The sequence below is a fragment of the Engystomops pustulosus genome, chromosome 6, assembly GCF_040894005.1.
Source record: "Engystomops pustulosus chromosome 6, aEngPut4.maternal, whole genome shotgun sequence".
NCBI classification, from domain to species: domain Eukaryota; kingdom Metazoa; phylum Chordata; class Amphibia; order Anura; family Leptodactylidae; genus Engystomops; species Engystomops pustulosus.
In genome coordinates, this window is record NC_092416.1 from 185,164,644 (window position 1) to 185,188,938 (window position 24,295).

At 43.1% G+C, this 24,295-nt stretch overlaps 2 protein-coding genes and 2 pseudogenes across 2 annotated transcripts in view; all 4 read left to right on the forward strand.

The window, feature by feature from the left end:
* LOC140065154 (uncharacterized) overlaps positions 1-24,295 on the forward strand; it is a 154,690-nt gene that overhangs the window by 66,248 nt on the left and 64,147 nt on the right. The window lies entirely within an intron of this gene.
* On the forward strand, positions 2,495-5,176 carry LOC140065243 (gastrula zinc finger protein XlCGF66.1-like). Its single transcript, XM_072112842.1, has 6 exons — positions 2,495-2,573; positions 4,021-4,107; positions 4,234-4,413; positions 4,497-4,620; positions 4,702-4,799; positions 5,075-5,176. The coding sequence occupies exons 2-6, from the start codon at positions 4,030-4,032 to the stop codon at positions 5,174-5,176; spliced, it is 582 nt and encodes a 193-aa protein (XP_071968943.1). The 5' UTR covers positions 2,495-2,573; positions 4,021-4,029.
* Positions 6,870-8,386, forward strand: LOC140065244 (uncharacterized; annotated as a pseudogene).
* Positions 17,658-21,880, forward strand: LOC140065153 (uncharacterized; annotated as a pseudogene).

Below are 24,295 nucleotides of genomic sequence, written 5' to 3' on the forward strand. Positions count from 1 at the left end.
GACCCAGCAGGAGAGAAGACGTAGACCTTGGTAGGACAGACAAAGACAATGTCTCTTTGTGTAATGCCCAAATAAGGGCTCGGACATAAAGGCTCGGTGAGGTTCCGAACCGGTTCACACAGAATCTGCTCACTGACAGACGACATAACCAGCAGCTTCTCAAGATGGATCACAGGAAGGTAATTGTGGGAGACCAGGGCAGCATCCAAAAAGTTTCCTGCAGAGCCGGAATCCAGGAAGGCAGAAGCACAAAACTGCCTGCTTGTTCCAGAGCTAAGTAGTACTGGAATATTCAGGCATGGAGCAGCTTTATTTTCACCTAGGGACGCCTCCCCCAGAAACCCTAGGTGCATGCATTTCCCGAATGCTGTGGACGGAGTGGACAAGTCCCAAGAAAGTGCTCCGGGGTGGCACAATAGCGACACAAATTCTCCTGTTATCGCCTGGAGCATTCTTGGGGAGTCAGACGAGCTTTAGCCACTTGCATGACGGCAGGTCTCATAGAGACAGTGTTTTTGAATCAACTAGGCAGTCTCTTTTTATAGGTGGCGACCAAGGCCGCTTCATTGCAAGAAAGCTCAGAAGCTAGAGTTCGCGATTGAACCAGGTAGTAACGAACAGAAAAGTCGCCTTGGTGCAAGTTCAGCAGGGCGGTTTCAGGAGATGTCGCCCAGGCTGGTTTCTTGAAGACAGACTGGAATTCAGCGAGGAATTGGTGGTATTAGTCGTGACCGGGTCATTCCTGTCCCAGAGAACCCTAACCCTAACCCCATGCCAGGGCTTTCCCGGAGAGAAGACTGATCATGATAGCCACCTTAAACCGTTCTATGTCAAACTGCGAAGACATCAATTCAATTTGCAAGGAGCCCTGCACAGCTTGGCATATCCGTCATGCTTGGAGACAATGGATAGCCACAATCTGGGTTCTGCAGAAGCTGCCATGATGGTGGTGAGATCAGCCAGTTCATGTAGCGGAACCTTGACGGGATCTATGGCTGGATCTTACTATCAGGGTCAGAGGTAATGGACCCACTTAACCACCACGGGCGATGACTTAAGCCGACACCTGGGAGCAGAGTCTAAGTGGAACTCGGTATTCACCAGAGCCTGACGCAAAGCAGGTTAGACTTGCTGCGGCGACATACCACCAGGACGCTCCGCAGACTTTGCTTGCGGTGGTCACCAAGGCAAAGTACAAAGTCGGCAGGCTGAGACTGAGTCGTGGTCAGTAAGAAGACCAGGACAGGCGGCATAGGATCGGAGTCGGGGACAAAGCAAAAGCCGACACAGCCGACGGAGAATCAAAGTCAGGAACAGGAATCGAGGTCACAACAGGTAATCACAGGGTAAAAGCTTTCTCAGAGGCACAAGGAACAAAGATCCGGCACTGGTAAAGAAGTTAGTAAAAGGTGGTAGATGGTTGGGGAATGTTTTCTGCAGCAGGAGCCTGATCTCTCATACAGCTACATGGCAGAGTGAATGCAGGTGTGTACCAGAATGCAAGGAAGGTTTCACACCTAAGGGTGCCGCCACACGTCGCGTTCTCGGACCGTTTAAAAACACATATGTATTTAGTCCGTTTAAAAATTGATGCGTTTTTGTAAGCTTACCGTGCATTCGGCTGGTTTTTATGTTTCACAGCTAGAAATGAAGATAAACATGTTCAAACCAGCCAAATGCATGGTAAACAGTCAAAAACATGTGTTTTTAAACGGACTGAAAACACATGCTTTAAAACAGTCCAAGAACGAGACGTGTAGTAGCATCCTTACACTGTCATATCTCCTGAACTGTGGCACCCATCCTGATGTCCTTTGAAAGAAGAGACTCCTTAAATATAATATTAGGATTATATTTCTAGGTGAAACAGAACAGGAACCGGAGAAGGACACTGCTAAAATACCAGAAAAAACATTTTTTAAAATAAGTCAGCCGAGGCATAAGGAACGGAGCAAAAGTACATGCACCCTCTGCCTCTGACCCGGGAAAATGGTGATGGATTCACCCTGTACATATTTAGGTTATTTGGTGATTCTATAAAAAATATAATAAATAATAATAAAAATTAAAGTTAAAGTTTCACATGTCATGAAAAAAAACAAAGTAATAATTGTTCTGAAAGATTTCCTCCTTTAAAGAAGAGCAGAACAGAAAAAATTGACCTGAACATTCAGGCCCAACGTGAAAGGGTTAAACACTAATATTCCTGAATTCCGGTTACAGGCTGGCGTCAGACAAAAAGTCGCATGACTGAAACGCAGATGAAGTGTAAACGCTGCCGAAACCCCGACTAACGTGCACCGATACACAACAGTACTAATATATGGATCACATGATCATGACATCATCACAGGTTCTATCTCCTCCAGCAGCACAAGTGGACTCCTCCCACACATGTGACTGATCACATGATCATGACATCATTACAGGTACCACCTTCTCCAGCACTACAGGTGGACTCCTCCCACACATGTGACTTATCACATGATCATGACATCATCACAGGTCCTTTATCCTCTAGGATTTGGCATCTCCTGTATATACAGAGCACAACGCTCTGGGAGGAGGAGAAGGTAGGTATCAAAGAAAGATTTTAGGCACATTTCTTCACCGCATTATAAATTAGAGGGTCTTACAATTTTGTTGACATGTGTGAGGAGGATAAACGTTGTTACGCTATTGGCGCTGCAGACAGGGGATCCTTACATCATATTTCTATATGATGCCAGGACTCCCATCCACTGCACTTTTCAGTCCGTATGATCGGACCAGTACACGGGTCCATTTTCACAATTGTGTGTATTGTTGGCCTTATAGAGATGGACATAACCTGCATGAGAACCTGGTTCTACCTGGATGAGGACTACCTCTGCTTTACTTGGGCCCACTTCACACCTCCAGTAGTCTCTTCACATGAACGGGTTGGATCAATCAAACTCGCATGTCTTGCCCAGCAGAATGTCTGACCCGGAAATTGAGCAGCCAGAACAAAATTAGCCCCATGGATCACTACAACAGGGGTCCGTTTTACCTGTCATATCACGTGCGGAGGAGAACAGCGGTCACACATGCAGCAACTGCTCTATTCATCTCTATAGCGCTGTCAGAGATGGCAGAGTACAACACTCGGCTATATCCATCAGCGCCATAGAGTATGATGGAACTACAATAGACACCCATTCTGGCGATCCATGGGGTCCCATCACTCAGACCCCCACCAATCAGCAAGTTATCCCGTATCCTGTGTATAAGGCCTGACTTGCTATCACTGGACAATCCAACTTATATATCTGCCTTATGCATACATTTCTTCAAACGGATGATGATAAAGACAAAAGTACCCGAGAGAAAATAATTTTTAATAAAAGTAGCCATGTTGTCCCTTAGAAACACATTACAGCTGTCCTTGGATACGACCTCTGCTGCTGGAGCGATTGTTCAAAGAAACAAATAGTTTTTACATATGAAATATCTGGATGTTTCTGCATGTCCCACATCTGTGCTGTGCTAATAAACGCTGTATCTGAGTGGCCACCACTTCCTGAGTGCTGTGGTGGTTGTATCCAAGGGCAACTATCTTGTTTCTAAGGGGCAACATGGCGACATTTATGGGAAATTATATTTATACAGATATATTTTTTAATAAGATGAAGAAACATGTCTTTACGGTAATCAAAGGAAATGCCAATACCCCGATGGGAATACCCATTTAATTCCGGCACGACCGACCCCTGGACCGTGCGTCTCTGCCAGAGTATGAGCATCTGAGTGAGCCCTTAGTTGTCGATGTATGAAGTATCCTACTAGACAACAGTATTATACTGGTCTCACCATTGCGGATTCATCACTAGGTCGTCACAAGCTTTTATCTCAGACATAGAGAAATTCTATAAAGTTATTCAAGGAATATTCAACCCATAGACCACAGGTTATCCTCTATTGTTATTCTAATTAATTTCAATAATTTTATTCATGGGATTTTATATCATGTAACAAGGGCTGATTCTGCTTTTCATTTAGGATCAGACAATGGACAGAGACAGGGACAAGATAATGGAGAGAATCTTCCAGCTCACCCTAGAGATTCTCTTCTATATTACTGGAGAGGTGAGAGATTGTGATGAGGTCACATGACATCATTATCTATGGGAATAACAGATGATAGGACTGGAGAGGTGAGAGATTCTGGAAATGTATGGAGGGAGATTTATCAATGTGTCTCTCCATAACCAGGATTACACAGTAGTGAAGAAGACCTCTAGTGGGCGCTGTCAGGCCCCTGTGTATGAAGGACGGGGGAGAACCCTGAGCCCAATCCCGGCTCCTCCACCTCACCCCCTGATACATGATGACATCAATGAGCAGAAGATCCTAGAAGTCACCCACAAGATGATGGAGCTGCTGACTGGAGAGGTGACACTGCTGGGAATGCTGGGACATTATACAGTAACGCTATGAAGGGATCTGGGTGATGACGGGATCATTGTGTGTGTCAGGTTCCTATAAGGTGTCAGGATGTGGCTGTCTATTTCTCCATGGAGGAGTGGGAGTATTTAGAAGGACACAAAGATGTGTACAAGGACGTCATGATGGAGGACCACCAGCCCCTCACATCAGCAGGTAATAGACAGGACTAAATCCACACGTCCTTTCATTATCTGTATGGAAAGAAGGAATTCAGTCTCTGGATGTTTCCTACAGGTAGATCCAGTAAGAGAACTTCACCGGAGAGATGTCCCAGTCCTCTTCTTCTACCACAGGATTGTTCAGAGGAGAAATATGTCCCACAGGATCATCAGGTAGATGGAGATGAGACTTTGTGACATCTTCTCTTAAATTAATTCATAAAAACTACATAACTATATATTGTAGAACTCCATGTCTCTCCATAATACTTCGGTTTCAAGTAAATACATTGGATGGTGTCTGGATCTTCTCCCAGTTTCTGTCTCTGGAGGCCGCTGGTTACAGTAATAATTTATGATGGAGCCTTGCAGCTGTAGAGCTCAGATACTTCCTGATTTTAAGTAATATTTTCTCATCATGGTGACTTCTTACAATATTTGTCTCTCAGTTTTTGTATCAGGGTGAAGATGTGAAGAATATTCCTGCTCCAGAGACATATGTGAGGGGTGATGAGCGATGTAAGGAGGAGATTCCTACAGGTAACGGGTGATAATTCTAGTTATATAGTAGCATTACTACCCCCAGTAGCCAATGTGTAGCCAATGTGTTCCCACAGTAGCCAATACAGTCACAGTGCTCCCACAGTAGCCAATATAGTCACAGGTCCCCCCTAGAAACTAATATAGTCACAGGGCTCCCACAGTAGCCAATATAGTCACAGGTCCCCCCTAGAAACTAATATAGTCACAGGGCTCCCACAGTAGCCAATATAGTCACAGGTCCCCCCTAGAAACTAATATAGTCACAGGGCTCCCACAGTAGCCAATATAGTCACAGGGCTCCCACAGTAGCCAATATATTCACAGGGCTCCCACGGTAGCTAATATAGTCACAGGGCTCCCACGGTAGCCAATATAGTCACAGGGCTCCCACGGTAGCCAATATAGTCACAGGGCTCCCACGGTAGCCAATATAGTCACAGGGCTCCCACGGTAGCCAATATAGTCACAGGGCTCCCACGGTAGCCAATATAGTCACAGGGCTCCCACGGTAGCCAATATAGTCACAAGGGCTCCCACGGTAGCCAATATAGTCACAAGGGCTCCCCCGGTAGCCAATATAGTCACAAGGGCTCCCACAGTAGCCATTATAGTCACAAGGGCTCCCACAGTAGCCATTATAGTCACAAGGGCTCCCACAGTAGCCATTATAGTCACAAGGGCTCCTACAGTAGCCAATATAGTCACAGGGCTCCCCTAGAAGCTAATATAGTCACAGGGCTCCCCTAGAAGCTAATATAGTCACAGGGCTCCCCTAGAAGCTAATATAGTCACAGGTCCCCCTAGAAGCTAATATAGTCACAGGTCCCCCTAGAAGCTAATATAGTCACAGGTCCCCCCTAGAAGCTAGTATAGTAGTCACAGTTATCTCATAGCTCCTCTTCCTGCCTTTGGCGGGAATCTTGGCATAGTGGTAGTCAGGATGGATGGAAATGGGGTGCACGGCGCTTGATGATGTCCTGATGCACATCCTGGGTCTAAGAGTAACATGAGCATGGTAAATCTCCTGGCCGCATCATACTCTGTTAGCTTTCACTGTTACCTTCTGTAAGAGTATTCAAGCAGCCGACTCTGGCTGTATCGAGTACTATTGCTATTACAGGCACAGGCCTCCTATGGGGATAGATACAGCTGCACCAGGAGCCAGGGCCCAATGCAGGAGAGGACTAAGCAGACTTCTGAATGGGGCCTCCCTACATATACAAAGTATATTTGTATACTTTCATACACATGTGTATACTACACATTCATACATTCATATATCCATATAGACATCCCCATTGCCGCTTATGGCGCCTGGCCACAACGTGTGCTCGTCGTCCCGTCGCAGCAAAAAAGACAGAGCCTGCTTTGTCTTCGGCCATAAGAACAGATGTGCGGCGTGGTCTCCTATGGAGAGGGAAGGGTGAGCAGCGCTGAGCCTGACGTGTGCTCGCCTATGGCTGCTACCACTGTATTTATGCCCCTGGACCAACGGTGCATTACCCAGTGCAACATGGGCCAGTCCGAACCTGAACAGGGTAGAAAAACTGGAATGTGGGTCAGGAATACTGCTCACCAGGACCTCGGAGGAGGAGACTGAGATGTTACATCAGTAATAATACAGAACCTTATGGTAAGCAGGAAAGAGTTTTCTAACCACAACTAATTTTCTTTTTTTATATTATATAAACTGTTTTATTCTTTGCCAATGGCTCAGAGGAACATCTGATATCTGATTTTAAAGTAAAGGAAGAATATGAACTTATCCCAGACACGTCCTCAGGCCCACAAGGCAACAATCCGTCGTCTGATCCTATTAAATGGGTCCTAACTAACGAATCAGTATGGACTGTGAAGCAAAATAAAGGTCATATTGTTGTATTTCGGAGCCATCAAAAAGGAGAGAATCCAAATGTCAAAGGTTCTGATTGTGGGCAAAGTTATAGCGATGAACCAAAAGATCTGGTAAAACAGAGAATTCACACGGTGGATAAACCATTATCACATCTAGAATACGAGAAATGTTCTACAGTTCCAGCAAATTATGTGAAACATGAGAGAAGTTTCTCGGAGGAGTCTTTTTCATGTGCGCCATGTGGCAAACATTTTAGCTCAAGGGCAAATCTTACTAGACATCTAAAAACTCACACAGGGGCGAAGCCGTTTTCATGTCCCGAATGTGGGAAATGTTACACCATTAAATCGGATGTTACTAGACATATGAGACTTCACACAGGGGAGAGGCCGTTTCCATGTTCTGAATGTGAGAAAAGTTATATAAGTAAATCACATCTTGTCGTACATTAGAGAAGCCACACGGGGGAGAAGCCATTTACCTGTTTACTATGCGGGAAATCTTTTAGAGCTAAATCCGATCTTGTTAGACATCAAAGACTACACACAGAGAAGCAATACTTGTGTTCGGATTGTGGGAAATGTTTCCGGGATAAACATCAACTTTTTCAGCATGCGAGTCAGCACACGGCGGAAAATTCTGTTTCATAATGTGGGGAATGCTCTAAAGATGAATCAGATCATGTTATAGATATGAGAGAATAAACTCCGAGGAGAAACTATTTCCTTGTACAGAATGTAAGAAATGTGTAAGTTAGGCCCTATCCATAGGATCGGGCCTAGCTTGCTGATTGGTGGGGGTCTCAGTGATGAGGGGTTCCATGGGGTCCCAGGTACCTTAGTCGGACCCTTTGTTGCTCCATGAGAGTAATGGAGCACGCGGCTGAGCATTATCGTCCTGCTCCATATATCTCAATGGAGCCAACGGAATTTGCCAAGTGACAAAGTTGCCGATCTCGGTCAGCTCCATAGAGAAGAATAAAGCAGAACGGTCATGCCCGGCGGTCTTCTCCATTAATCTCCCGAAGCGACAAGGCGTCCCATTACCGTACCTGCGACCCCATCGAACCCCTCGTTTTTGTGATCTGTGGGGGTCTTATCACTGAGACCCCCATCGTTCATCAAATTAGAATCTATCCTGTGGATCGGGCCTAACTTAGATTTGTTGGAAAACCCTTTAAATTAGATCTGTTATATATCAGAGAATTCACACAGGGGGAGAATCCACTTTCTCGTCATAATGCAGGAAATGTTTTAGATCCAATACAATTGTTATATAAATCATAGGATGTCATACAGGAATTACTGCTCTAAACTTACGGACCTTAAGGTGTTGTATATTGTAAGTAAATCTATGAACTTGTTAGAATTTCTCAGCACTTTTTTTTTTCTAATATATATTTTTGGGGCGGAGATTCTACGTGTTGTATTCTACTATTGTATGTGTCCGTCACCTGTCGTCTGCCTTGATTTTTTTTTTTTTATATATATATCACATTGAGATTGTGGCTTGGCAGCTGTGTGATTCTTCCTCTACCTGAGTCATCAAGCTCGAGCATCAGCTCTTCCTCTAGAATAGATCGTACCACACGGGCGGGACAATAACTCGTCAATTTTACTAATAATATTCATTCTAGTTCCTCCTTACATGAGGAAGAGCAAGTTGATTCTGGTTCGTCCTGTAAAGCTGTGCTGAGGCATCATGGGGTTGATGGCAACTGAGAGAAAAGGAAAAAAACGTGGAAATGTAAAAATAAAGATGTCTTTTTTTTTTAAGAAAAAAAGAACTGTAACGGGTGAATAAAATCGCCCCCTCGGGCCTATGACATTGTGATGTGATGCTCTACTCATCATCTTACAAAGCCAGACACCGTTTCTTCCACTATCATCATGTTGGTGTTTATGGTCCTTACGTTGAAGTCAATAAGGGAACAGATGATTTGGTACATGATAATAAGCGTCTTTGAGATCTATGGTACACACTTGTACACACTTAAGACTGTCTTGCAATTATTGTGGTGGCTGACCTTACCGATTCCATTTTGTCTCTCCGAGACAAATCGGTTGGGGCTTCTTAAATTGAAGATTGGACGATATGTCCCACTTGGCTTCTTTATCAGGAACAGCGGTGAATAAAATCCAACTGCTAGTTGATCCTGGGATACTGGAATGATCACCTCTAGGGATAGTAGAGATTGTACTTCTTGCCATGAAGGAAGGAGGGATTTCGAGGAACAAGGAGTTATGACGTATCTTATCGGGGGAAGGTGATGGAATTCTATTCTGTAGCTGTTTTTTTTTTTACAATGTTTAGGACCCATGGAATCCCCGAGGTCTGAGACCAACTGTCCTGAAATCTTAAAAGTCTCCGCCCTACCATGGCGTCATTGCTTCTTGGTTTTACTGGAGTTGCTGGATGAGGAAAAAAGGAAAGCTTGATTTTTACCTCCCTTAGGGTGGCTCCATATTCATTGTTTTCCCTTTCCGTTGAAGGAATCCTTCTGCTCTTAGTAGTTTGGAAAAAAAGGTCTATTTTTTTTACATAGGTTTATTTTCTGGAAAACCTTTTTTCTTGTCCGTAGCCTTTTCTAGTATAGCGTATAGCGTTCCTGGACCAAACAGGAATTCTCTGCGAATGGTAGTCCTGTAACGCTTGGTCTTTGAGCGTATGTGCCCGTTTTATGGCTTTAACCATAACGCACAACGAGTTTGACAAAGCTCCTTCATTCGCTGAAAACCGTTTAGATCCGGCCAAAATCTAGTGGCCAACTGCAGAAGAGGTAGATTCTCTAAAAGAGTCTCTCTTGGTGTGTGCTGTTTTATATATGACAAAAAATTACAAAAATTGCAGTGTGCACCACTCGCTCTTATCCCAAGCAAGATATTTCATAGTTATAAAATTATGTAATAGCTAGATCTCACATGTTGGATGTTGAAATATGATCCATATCTGAAGAAGGCACCTTACGTTTTATTTTAAAACCTTTACCCAAAAAGTTTTATATAAAGCGGTAGCCATATGATATGTGCAGACCAAGTGGCAAATTAACAGGACACTGTTCACATGAAGTGAAATTTTTGGTGGACTTTAGGACAACTTATTTTATCATATCGTACATTCTTGTTTGTAGAGATTACTATTTTAAGTGCTTGGGCCCACTATAATAATTAGGCACTAGATTAATTAGTTGTACTATATGTGCATCTGCTACTAATGTAGATGTTTACATGCCATATTGTGCTTCGTTATAACTGTGTTTTTTACTCTAATAAATAGTTATAAAATTGAGGAAACGGCCTTGATTGGGATAAGAGCGAGTGGTGCACACTGCAATTTTTGCAATTTTTGTCACATTTGTACACATCCTACTGTACCCAGGACCGTGGTTTTTGCACACCTGCTAACATCCCTTTACTTGTTGATGATGCCCCACTAGATATAATAATATTTATTATCTGTTTTATATGTGTGTCAAATTCCCGAGCCAAAACAGAAGGGTTTTAGCTACAGATGTAGCTGAGATATTAGTCTTCATATTTCACATAGCTGTTTCCCATGATTTCTTAAGTAAAACATCTGATTTCCTATCCATAGGATCCCGGAGTTGCGCAGAGTCCTCAGAGGGGAGATTTGTTTTCTTTACTACCTTAGCTACTTGCACGTTTACTTTTGGACATGTATCCCAATTTTTTGTCTCCTGGGTATCGATAAGCAGGCGGCTTCTGAAGTTCTTTGAGACGGCTATTATCCTTTCTGGATCTTGGCAGTCATCTGGAATTAGCTCTTTTAATGATTCATTAATGGGAAACACACGTTTCCAAACAAATCTTCCTGAATGGAACTAGGAGAAATAATATCTTCAACATTTAATGGGGCAGATTTACTTACCCGGTCCGTTCGCGATCCAGCGGCGCGTTCTCTGCGCTGGATTCGGGTCAGGCCGGGATTCATCAAGCCAGTTCCTCCGACGTCCACCAGGAGGCGCTGCTGCGCTGAAGTTCCCTGAAATGCACTGAAGTTCACGATCCTATCCTGAATGAAGGTAAGTGCAAGCTCCGCGACACAATTTCCTTTTTTAAATGCGGCGTTTTTTCCGAATCCGTCGGGTTTTTGTTCGGCCACGCCCCCCCCGAATTCCGACGCGTGCATGCCGGTGCCGATGCGCCACAATCCAATTGCGTGCGCCAAAATCCCGGGGCAATTCAGGTACAATCGACGCAAATCGGAAATATTCGGGTAACACGTCGGGAAAACGCGAATCGGGCCCTTAGTAAATGACCCCCAATGTCTCTCTGACTGCTTTTAGTAGCTTATCAATTTCTTCGACAGGAAACGGGTATTTTGCCTCCATAAGTTGAGGACACTATTTATCAGGTTTCCGTGAAGAATCTCTGGTGGAACATGAGGAAGCATCGGAATCATTATTGGAATCTTCATCTGAGACATCTCTAGGAGAGGCTTTTTAGGAATTAGAGCCAAAGAGGTTGTGGACGAGTAGCTATGGACGAGACTTTGTCTTCAGTAAATGTTTACAATTCATCTATAAAGGAATTATTTACGTCTCTCACAAACCCATCGATACATGGTTTGCAAATAGTTTTTTATATTTGCCTGGCAATTTATAAGAACACATGTTACATCTTCTCGTTGGCATACCCTCCGAAGTTTTTGCCTTGCTTTTCTCTTGCTTCTCCTCATTGCCTTTCCCTTTCTCAGACCCATCTTTATCCTGGGAAAAGCAAGTAGGAAAGCTTACTTGGCAGCAGTGGAATTCATACACATATTGCCCACAGCACCTAACATACCTGGGGGAGCCAAGTCTGCCTCATCAGTAGCCATCACTGGGATGACAGAATGCAGATGCTATTACCTCAGATCTCAGATCAACGTGATCCGATTTAAATACCTTATGGGGAGACTATCCCCATGTGCAGGGCTGGCGGAGTCGTCTGGGCATCGCTCCGAGTCCCTACGCATCACTTCCGGTAGCAAACGAAAGTGGTCATTCCACATGCCCTGGATGGAACGCATGCGTTCTATGATGCGTTCCCGCTTGGACCACAGGAATAACCAATACAGGCGGTCCCCTACTTAAGAACACTCGACTTACATACGACCCATAGTTACAAACGGACCACTGGATATTGATAATTTGCTGTACTTTAGTCCTAGGCCACAATGATCAGCTGTAACAGTTATCACAGGGGCCTGTAATGAAGCTTTAGTGTTAATATTGATTCTTATGACAACCCAACATTTTTAAAATCCAATTGTCACAGAGACCAAAAAAGTTCTGGCTGGGATTACAATGATAAAGTATACAGTTCCGACTTACATACAAATTCAACTTAAGAACAAACCTACAGTCCCTATCTTGTATGTAACCCGGGGACTGCCTGTACTGGGCAAAATGGAGATCAGGGAGGGATCACAGCCTGACCAAGCCCTGCCCAGATGGGAATTGGCGTCAGAAAGTCCGCATGTCCATCTTAGGAATCTTCATACCCCAGCTTAATTAGAGGATCAGAGGGAGAGCAACTTCTCCTCATCTGACCCGTTGTGGGGATAGGAAGACACTGGAGGGTGGATACTGGGAACCTCTCTTCTTCCTGTCCCCACAGAGGTGAAGGGGTATCATCCAAGTAAGCCGTCATGGATGACGACCTGGGAAAAATTTTAAAAAATTCAGTATAGAATTGATTATTTTCTACTCCTGGGAGATACCAACCCCAAAATGGTAACACTGGAAAAGGCATCTCATCCTGCAGGCGCTCCTTCCCTCCTGCGCCTCGCTGTGCGCCCATAAAACACGTAAGGCCACATGTGGGGGGTCTCTGTACTCGGGAGAAATTGCATTACAAATTTTTGGTTGGGTTTTCTCTTTTTATCTTTTGGAAATGTGTAAATTTTAGGGTTAAATGAACGTATAACCGACAAAATTGGACCCTTCTAAATTTCACCTCCATTTTGATTTCATTACTATGAAGATTTCAAGGGGTTAACGATCTTCCTAAAAGCTGTTTCTGATAGTTTGAGGGGTGCAGATTCGAAAATAGGTTGATATATATAGGGGGTTTCTAATGTTATATTTTTAAAATTTCATTAAAAACAGAAAACAGTATTTATCCCCAAAATGGTCAATTCTAACATCTCCTTGAAAATATGGAAAACCGTATGTCGCGTGACATCAAAATAAATTATCCAGACAATTCAAAAATAATGAAAATGTAAAGCAGACATAATGGAAACGTTATTCAGCAACTGATTTAGGTGGTAAAACTATCGGCCTGAAAACAAGATGATCGCTAATTTAAAAAAAAAATCATCAGTTTTTTTTTTTTTTATAAAAAAATAGAAAACTTATCAGCCAAAATTGACCACATGTGACGAAAAAAACAGTCTGATAATCGCTTTGATAAGTAAAAGTGTTCAAAAGTTATAACCATATAAAGCGACGCAAGTCAGAATCCAAAAAATGGGGCTGAGCCTTAAGCTACAAAATGGCTGCGTCCTGAAGGGGTTAAAAGGCAGGGTCGCAGGTCCCGGTAATATTACAGAAAGGGGACAGGCTGGTGATGGAGATAGGGTCAGTCATGCAGGTAAAGACTAAGTAAAAATGAACGATTGCCCCTTTCAGAGCATTTGGGTATGGAAAGGAGGGGACAGGGATAAATCTGTAATAATTGCTCTTTTTAGGGCACTCTGAATAACTGCATGGTGCTTCTCCTAGGTCGCAGGGTCTTAGTAATTTTTGCATCATACAGTATTACATTACAGTAACAATCTTCCTAATCTACATCGATTTAAATTATAATCCCCCTGTTCTGTCCCAACAATGATCACCAAATTTTTTTTGGTGCACCTTTAACATAGGGCATGCGACACACTTCAGTCAGACTTGATAAATCTGGCGCACGATCCAACTGAGAACCGGAACGCCCCCCCCCTAATTTGTGTCGCGTGGTGCCTAGTGCAGCCGCACCACAAAAGGGCCACGTGTGACATAAATGTGTCTCATACACTTCCTATATACCCGTGGAAGACGTTTTCACTAGAAAGTCCGACAGAAAACTGGCCCTTAGTAAATGTGCCCCAATATCTACTGCTGAAACTTTTATTTTGGTTATAGTTGGATATTTTTTTTTTAAAATCACACACTATTCATTTCTATACTTTTTGTAACTTTAGCCCGATTAAAGAAAAATGTTAAAAACCCGTAAAACTCCAAAATGTCAATTATTTGCTAAGATTCTGCTGTTTTTTTTAAGCTAGTACACCAAAATCAGTTATGGTCCTGAAACCGACCAGACCTGCAAATATACTTGAAATGTCCGGTCTTTAAGCTCTTTCTACGGCTCGTCATTATGTGGTTAATTCTATGTACATTGTATAAGGGGTTCACATACATTACATAAGACGTCAACAAATAGAAGGACGAAAGACACAAAACTAATGGGGCGACTGTTGTAGGTTCAGGTTCAGGTTATACCAACATGGGGAGAGAAAAAGAACTGGACCGCGCATCCACACATCACACAATGATCTCCTGCCGCTCGGCTAATAAAATAACGAACTCGAGGCTCTTAGTTACATTTTGATCAAATTGTATAAGCCACCAACCACTTCAAGGTGACCTCTTTTTGGTGGGTCCCTACGCTATAGTGTGCGGCACCACATGGCGTCCACCACCGCTGCAGCACAGCGCCGGCAGGGACCAAGACCTGGTTGCCCCCCAGCACCCGTACTGGCAGGCATAGCCCCCATGGCTCCAGGCCCGGGTCCCCACCAGCACCGCACAACAGTCTGACACGTAGCATCACGATAATCCTCTTCTCCGACGAATTCAACTCTGCCGCTCTGAGAGCATGGCCTGGGGCTGAACTCTTCCCACACATAAAGTAGGTCACATGATCATGATGTCATCCAAGGTCCTATCTCCTTCAAGAGCATAGCCTGAAGCCTTACTCCTCCCACATATGAGGCTGGTCACACGGTCATGACATCATCACAGGTCCTTTACAGCCCAGGATTCGGCATCAGTCATATACAGAGCACAGCGCTGCGGGAGAAGGAGGAGGTACGTTTGCTGTCACCGTTATTGTCAGAATACTTAACTCATTGCCGTTTCATTTTCATATAACTGGGTTTCTCTCCTGGTCAACATTCAACAGAACGTCAGTGCCAGCAATGATGATTTGTGCTACAGAAATTTGTTGTCCATAATAATAAAATGCACTGTACGCCAAAATTTGTTTAAGTCTTTATATATTTCCTCTTTGTACCAGCAGTAACAATACACATATAGTCTCAGTATATACCTACCAACCTCTAGGATGAAGAAAGAGGGATTAAAGGGATGGCACGCCACATAGTTTTTTTTGCTTTCTCATCTTATTTTGCCCATTCTCTGTCCTCATCTAATTGTGCATCTTTCTCTGCTCCCCTTCATTGAGCCTTTTCTCTGCTCCCCTTCATTGAGCCTTTTCTCTGCTCCCCATCTTATGGCACCTTTTTAGTTGCATAATAATAAATAAAGTAAACTCGACTTATCTCATTCCCCCGCTGCTGTCATCCCTCATCCTCCACCAATTCTGCACTGCAGCAGTGACCAATAGGCGCGTTGTGATGACGTCAATGCACCTGCCAGGCTGCTGCTTACAGCCATAGCAATCCATCCCGAGACCGCGGGGCAGAGAATCCGGGACTGTCCCACTGGATCCGGGATGGTTGGGGTGGTATAAGTATACTTTAATTTCCAATATAGTCCCTTATAATAAAGTCTATTCACACATCAAAACATGTTACAGAGAATTCACCTCCAGGCACAGACCTAGTAGTTCACTAGCGACGTTTGGAAGGTACAACAACCTATTTTAAGCACCCCGAGAGACCATACTGTAAATTACCTTATGGAGACTATGTTTGCATTATTATTGCATTCTTTATTATCATGTTACATTTTATTACTAGTGATTAGGAGCCTCCACAAATTACACCTCATTCAATACGTGTGAGTACAAGGTTAGTATATACGTATGAATAGACATTTCGTACTTTGGCCAGGTTATGTGTTCCTCAGCCACCGGCTGGAGGCCCTGGAAATGGTTATGTATTAATCCAACTGGACCGGGATTCTTCTATGTTGAGAATAAGGACGTCTCACTGTGTCCGTGTGTTCACGATACAGATCTTCACCAAATCAAAGGGAAAACAAGCGTTGATACTCCTGGTGGACTGAGCTTCTAGTAATGTTCTTCAGTCTCAGTAATGTCCATATCATATTTCAGAAGTTCTCTATCACATGTTCTGATATGATGAGATGATCATATCAGATCGACTACATGTCTGTTCTGTTTTATACCTCTGTGTTGAGGTACGGAAGTTCCTTGTCTCTTCTGCTTTGTTTTTCCATTGTCAGACACCTCCTGGTGGTTATTGCTTCTTCTGTAGATGTTGGGACAACCCTACCACAAATACAGAAGAGGGTAAATGTTCCCTCTAGTTAGTCCTTGTGCACCCTATGCTGCCGTATATATGTGTAGTATCCAGGCAGCCAGCGAATAGTCAGCCATCGATCAGACTGTATTTTATACAGAGACGGTACGGATACAGTGACATACGTGTGGGTGTCATGTATATATGGACTAATACAAGACTGAAGAAATCTTCAGGATTTCTGCCGCACGTTCTTCATGAATCTGCCGCCCCCTGCACTGCCCTGACAGAGGGCACCACTATTTTTTGGTGCACCTTTAACATGGAACTTTGCATGTAAAGTTCCGACTGAGCACTGGAGCGCCCCCTTCAGTGCAGAAGGTTGTGTTGCATGAAGAATAGTGCAGCCGCGACACAAAAGGGTTAAGTGCGACACATGTGGCGCGGACACTTCCTAAATACCTGTGCGAGGAGTTTACACTAGAAAGAACGTGCAAAGTCCAACAGAAAACTGGAGCACGACCCTTAGTAAATGTGCCCAAATGTTTGTCTCCACAGACTCCAGGAATCTTTACTACTAACTATAGAACTCATCGTAACACTACGCGGATACACAGACATAGAGACATTTCTCTGACAATCTATTCATTATTACACAACATTTCCCATGGAAACATCAATTTTTTTTTCACTTATTCATTTCAGTAATTGTGGCTTTTTACATGGGACTTTGTCTAATTTAACATGGGCTGATCTTCTTTCTATTCAGGATCAGACAATGGAGAGAGACACGAGGGTGGAGAGAATCTTCCAGCTCACCCTAGAGATTCTCTTCTATATTACTGGAGAGGTGAGAGATTGTGATGAGGTCACATGACATCATTATCTATGGGAATAACAGATGATAGGACTGGAGAGGTGAGAGATTCTGGAAATGTATGGAGGGAGATTTATCAATGTGTCTCTCCATAACCAGGATTACACAGTAGTGAAGAAGACCTCTAGTGGGCGCTGTCAGGCCCCTGTGTATGAAGGGCGGGGGAGAACCCTGAGCCCAATCCCGGCTCCTCCACCTCACCCCCTGATACATGATGACATCAATGAGCAGAAGATCCTAGAAGTCACCCACAAGATGATGGAGCTGCTGACTGGAGAGGTGACACTGCTGGGAATGCTGGGACATTATACAGTAACGCTATGAAGGGATCTGGGTGATGACGGGATCATTGTGTGTGTCAGGTTCCTATAAGGTGTCAGGATGTGGCTGTCTATTTCTCCATGGAGGAGTGGGAGTATTTAGAAGGACACAAAGATGTGTACAAGGACGTCATGATGGAGGACCACCAGCCCCTCACATCAGCAGGTAATAGACAGGACTAAATCCACACGTCCTTTCATTATCTGTATGGAAAGAAGGAATTCAGTCTCTGGATGTTTCCTACAGGTAGATCCAGTAAGAGAACATCACCGGAGAGATGTCCCAGTCCTCTTCTTCTACCACAGGATTGTTCAGAGGAGAAATATGTCCCACAGGATCATCAGGTAGATGGAGATGAGACTTCATGATATATACCTTGAGGCTGTGAAAGTCTCAGTCTGGTTTTATACCTCAGTATAAATATTTTATAATTGTTCATGGAGAAAGCTGGAGATGATGGTTTATAGTTATAGTGCTTAGGGATGGTGGTTGGAAAAAGGAACCGATATTGAGGAGACCTGCAGCTTTGTGTCTCAGATAACCTCTTCTTTCTCATCAAATGGTTGTCATTTTTTTCTCATCACCAAAGCCCTTCCATGTAACTTCTCCATCGTCTGGTGACGTCTTACAATATTTGTCTCTCAGTTTGTGTATCAGGATGAAGATGTGAAGAATATTACTGCTCCAGAGACATATGTGAGGGGCGATGAGCGATGTAAGGAGGAGATTCCTACAGGTAACTGCCCAGGTGAGTAGTAACCACTAGATAAAGCAGAGACGAGTGATAACACAATACAGAACATGGAGATATGGGGGAGATTTATCACTGACTTTTTGGCCAAAAAATCACAAGGGCCTTTTTCGAGGCTTAAACATAGAACTACTTCTAGTGCGGCGCTGTGCAAGGCCAGTTTTATGATTTGCAACTTTTCTAAATTATTCCAAAAAAGTCGCCAGACCACTCCCTTCCCCTCCTGGTGTATGGGCTGTTGTGATTCTTTCACTCTTCTTGTGACTATTTTGCTATTACCGTATATACTTGAGTATAAGCCGACCCAAGTATAAGCTGAGGCCCCTAATTTTACCACAAAAACCTGGTAAAACCTATATTTTTTTTACTTGAGTATAAGCCGAGTTTGGGTTTTCAACACATTTTTTTGTGCTGAAAAACTAGGCTTATACTCGAGTATATATGGTATATAAAAAAAATTCCAGAGAGCTTTATTATTGGGCCAATGCCACTTCTGAAGAAATCTGAAAAGCACCAACATACGTCCTTGGAAGAGTAAATGTGGTCCTTGTTGAGAAGGAGATGGGTGACTGGTAGATCTTAGATATTGAGGACTAAAACAACATCATCATCATCACCAAGCCTGTCCACACCATCCGTTCAGCTATCATTCCCCCAAACAATTGAGAAAAAAACAGAACTTAAGCCCATCTCATCCACAAGATCTGGTCCTGACTGGGAGTATTTCCAAATGTTTGGCCTTCAAAAAGCCACCATTCAGGCAGGTGAAGATCTTATGGCGGCTGCTCCCACAATACATTAATCATAGCCGTCATTACTTTCCACCAGCCGGTCATCCACTCCCTGCACCAACAGGTTGTCAAGAAAATAAGGTGTGTACTATTCATCACAAGGTGGACCTCCCAACTGTTACATCTCCTTACCGGCCCAAATAATGTAGTAGCAGCTGGTGCTGAGGCAGGAAGCTCTTGGCGCAGATAATTCCACCACTGAGGATTGCCGGACATCACTTCTTGCCTCCAGTTGCCTCCTCTACTCCTTCTTCTCCTGCCTCCTCATCCAGTCATTGCAGCATCTGCACCACCAGTTTACACACAGACCTGAGAATACAGAAGAAGGCCATGGTGACCCTCATCTGTCTGGGAGAAAGTATCTCCCTGAATCGACAGAAAGTCGAAAAACAAAAAGTGTTTACAAAAAACATAAACTATTTTTAAAAATAGAAAAATTTGAAAAAAGTTTTGTTCCCATGCAAATCACACATACAGCTAGCAACAGGTTCCCATAGAGTCCTATTAACTAAATGACTTATTTTAGCTAAAAATTGTTTCCCTCACGTCCCCATTAATCAACTTTGTTATCCAACCTGGCATTGAAGGGGGCATATCCTGTTCGGTGGGCCCCTCCCATGTGTGTCCCATGCCTCTTCTCGTCATGTCATGTGACCAGGGTGATCTCATCTAAGGTTCTTTACCCAGTAACATTTGTAAATTCTACCCCATGTATATATCTGATCACATGAAATCACAGCAGCCTCCATGGAGGATGGGGAGAAGTAGAAGACCATGGAGGCTGCTATTATTTCATGTGATCTGATATATACATGAGGTAGTCTTTGCAGATGTTATTGGATCACATTTGACCCTATCTCCAGCAGCATCCTCCCCCTAGCTCTGTGCCTACCGTAGTAGGATATACATAGAATTAGTCCTGTCAATGGCCCTGCAATATAGCAGCCTATAAGTATAGAAATGAAGCTCCATTATTCCATATTTTTTTTAAACATACGGAAGAGAAACAATTTTCATGTTCAGAATGAACACCATGCGGAGATAAAACCTAAACTTTTGAACACTGGAGACATGAACATATATTACAAATTTTTGGAGGTTTGTAGCTATTGTAGATATTCTGATTGTTAAGTTATTCAAAACTAATACAATCCATATTGTCTTGGCAGATAACTGTACCAGAGACTCAGACGGACATCTCATATCTTTAGATTTTAAATCCGAAGATCATTATATCAAACAAGATGCATATGAAGGACATGACAATATGCAAGATCTACCCTTAGCCCTGCACAACGAAGATCTATCATCTGATCCTATTAAGTGGTTCCTAGCGACTGAATCATCATGGACTGTTGAGCAGATAGATGACACAGGAGAGAAGCCATTCTCATGTTTGGAATGTGGGAGGTGTTTTACTCAAAAATCAAATCTTGTTAAACATCAGAGAATTCACACAGGGGAGAAGCCATTCACTTGTTCACAATGTGGGAAATGTTTTAACCAGAGATCGGGGCTTATAAAACATGGAAGAACTCACACGGGAGAGAAACCATTTTCTTGTTCAGAATGTGGGAAATGTTTTAATCAGAAAGCACATCTTGTTAAGCATGAGAGAACCCACACTGGGGAGAAGCCATTTTTATGTTCTGAATGTGGAAAATGTTTTAATCAGAAATGTGATCTTTTTAAACATGTGAGAATTCACACGGGGGAGAAGCCATTTTCATGTTCTGAATGTGGGAAATGTTTTATTGATAAGTCAGTTCTTGTGAAACATGAGAGAACTCACGGGGAGGATATTCGGTTTTCATGTTCAGAATGTGGGAAATGTTTTACAGACAAATCAAATCTTATCAAACATAAGAGAAGTCACACAGGGGAGAAGCCATTTGCATGTTCACAGTGTGGGAAAAGATATGTTGTTAAATCAGACCTCGTTAGACATGAGAAAATTCATTCAGGGGAGAAGCCATTTTCATGTTCAGATTGTGGACGTTATTTTAACCAGAAATCAAACCTCGTCAAACATCAGAGAGTTCACTCCGGAGAGAAACCCTTTTCCTGTTCAGAATGCGGAAAAAAATATAGCGTTAAATCGGCTCTGGTTATGCATCAGAGACTTCACACAGGGGAGAAGCCGTTTTCATGTTCAGAATGTGGCAAATGTTTTGGCCAAAAATCAGATCTTGTAAGACATCAGAAAATTCACACAGGGGAGAAGCCATTTTCGTGCTCAGAATGTGGGAAATGTTTTTACCAAAAATCAGACCTTCTGGTACATCTGAGAAGTCACACGGGGGAGAAGCCGTATACCTGTCCAGAATGCGGGAAACGCTATAGTGTCAAATCAGATCTTGTTAGACATCAGAGAACTCACACAGGGGAGAAGCCATTTTCATGCTCTGATTGTGGGAAACGTTTTACTCGGAAATCAAATCTTATTGACCACCAGAAATTCTCACACAGTGATGAATCCACATTTGTGATGAATTTAGGAAATATTTTAGCCACAAATCAATCTTTCTAAAAGAACCACTACTGTAAATGATTATTTAAAAAAAACAAATACAATTAACAATTAATTTCAATTTTCCAAAAAATCAACCAGAACCCACATACAAATCTATGAACTATGTGTATAGAATATTTCATATTGATATAAAAGACTACATCTCGAAACTTGGTATGGATCATTATTAGACGTAATTTCTTTTAGCTTTTGTCTGCGTGCAGTCAGGCCACACTAAGGTCTAATATTTGGAGGTTTGGTCCCTCACCAAGTGTTATTTCTTTCAAATAACACTGTATGTTTAAAGTACAGAAGTAAAGTATAAAAACTTTTGCCTAACTCTGCACTAATCAAAAACAAGCAATTCTCTAATTTACTCTAATTAGCAGGTATTTAGCTGCTAGCAGAGGTTTTACCTTGCCCCTAATCTCCATTTGCCATGCTTTCTAGTCACCATGGGAAACCGTGTAGCACAGATGAAGACGAGAGAAGGCTTGATACGACATGATACAGGTATTGTTGGAATTGTTGCCAAAGACTCTTTCCAGCTGTGCTAAAACTATTTTTTTTGCCTGTAACTTTACAGTTAATGGAAATCTACCACCAGGATGAAGAATAGAAAACCAAGCACACTGACATGGTGTGTGCCCCCTCTGGCAGGATCTGCTTTTCTTTAAACTCCTTATGCCCCTTTTTTTTTTAAATTCAAAAAAAGGTTTTGAATTTATGCAAATGAGCCTGAGGCCCCTCGGGAATAATTTGCATAAATTATAAAAGCCAGGGCATAAGAAGATACTGCCAGAGGGGGCACGCACAGGCATGTCAGAATGCTTGGTTTACAATCCTTCATCCTGATGGTAGATGTCCTTTAAGCTTTAAATTCCACCTGTCTCTGATAAGGAACAGTTTTTAAAAGCTTTGAGCCAGGAAAAAGCAAAAATGTTGCACTGTGCTTCAGCACCCTACAGGCATCTTAGACCAGCCTCCACTTCTGGATGTCTAAATTACTCATGCACCCTTCTCATATTTTGACCACTCTGGCTGCCTGGCAGGGTTGTCCACAGCTTATTTATGTTGAAAGTTATGCTTGATGGTAAGGGAGCTGCCTTACAAGGTAGCCAAAAGAGGCAACATTTTTCTTATCCCATCCTAGAAATCATATTTGCATATTTCCATAATTCTCCAGTTGAGCATCAATGGCTGTAAGTCAACACACTCCTCAAAGGTGGCCGTAACAGGCAAAGTCTCCATAAGGAGAACTCTTACTTATCAACCACTGCTCATATAGTCGCTCTAGCATGTGTAGTGTCAAAATCCACCGATTTGGCACATCACTGATCAAATGGTGTGTGGTGAGGAGCTGTGCGTGTGTGTATATTGTGTACGGTGAGGAGCTGTGTGTGTGTATATTGTGTACGGGGAGGAGCTGTGTGTGTGTATATAGTGTACGGGGAGGAGCTGTGTGTGTGTATATAGTGTACGGTGAGGAGCTGTGTGTATATAGTGTACGGTGAGGAGCTGTGTGTGTGTATATAGTGTACGGTGAGGAGCTGTGTGTGTGTGTATATAGTGTACGGTGAGGAGCTGTGTGTGTGTATATAGTGTACGGTGAGGAGCTGTGTGTGTGTATATAGTGTACGGTGAGGAGCTGTGTGTGTGTATATACTGTACGGTGAGGAGCTGTGTGTGTGTATATAGTGTACGGTGAGGAGCTGTGTGTGTGTATATAGTGTACGGTGAGGAGCTGTGTGTGTGTATATTGTGTACGGGGAGGAGCTGTGTGTGTATATATTGTGTACGGGGAGGAGCTGTGTGTGTATATATTGTGTACGGGGAGGAGCTGTGTGTGTATATAGTGTACGGTGAGGAGCTGTGTGTGTATAGTGTACGGTGAGGAGATGTGTGTGTATATATAGTGTATTGTGAGGAGCTGTGTGTGTGTATATAGTGTACGGTGAGGAGCTGTGTGTGTGTGTATATAGTGTACGGTGAGGAGCTGTGTGTGTGTGTATATAGTGTACGGGGAGGAGCTGTGTGTGTGTGTATATAGTGTACGGGGAGGAGCTGTGTGTGTGTATATAGTGTACGGTGAGGAGCTGTGTGTGTGTATATAGTGTACGGGGAGGAGCTGTGTGTGTGTATATAGTGTACGGGGAGGAGCTGTGTGTGTGTATATAGTGTATTGTGAGGAGCTGTGTGTGTGTATATAGTGTATGGTGAGGAGCTGTGTGTGTGTGTAAATAGTGTACGGTGAGGAGCTGTGTGTGTGTAAATAGTGTACGGTCAGGAGCTGTGTGTGTGTATATAGTGTACGGTGAGGAGCTGTGTGTGTGTATATAGTGTACGGTGAGGAGCTGTGTGTGTGTATATAGTGTACGGTGAGGAGCTGTGTGTGTGTATATAGTGTACGGTGAGGAGCTGTGTGTGTATATAGTGTACGGTGAGGAGCTGTGTGTATATATAGTGTACGGTGAGGAGCTGTGTGTATAGTGTACGGTGAGGAGCTGTGTGTGTGTGTGTGTGTATATATAGTATATTGTGAGGAGCTGTGTGTGTATATATAGTATATTGTGAGGAGCTGTGTG

Coding starts and splice junctions, on each gene's coding strand:
- LOC140065243 (XM_072112842.1), top strand. CDS start 4,030: ATGGACAGAGACAGGGACAAGATAATGGAGAGAATCTTCCAGCTCACC. Junction 4,108..4,233: donor TCTTCTATATTACTGGAGAG/GTGAGAGATTGT, acceptor CTCCATAACCAG/GATTACACAGTAGTGAAGAA. Junction 4,800..5,074: donor ATGTCCCACAGGATCATCAG/GTAGATGGAGAT, acceptor TTTGTCTCTCAG/TTTTTGTATCAGGGTGAAGA.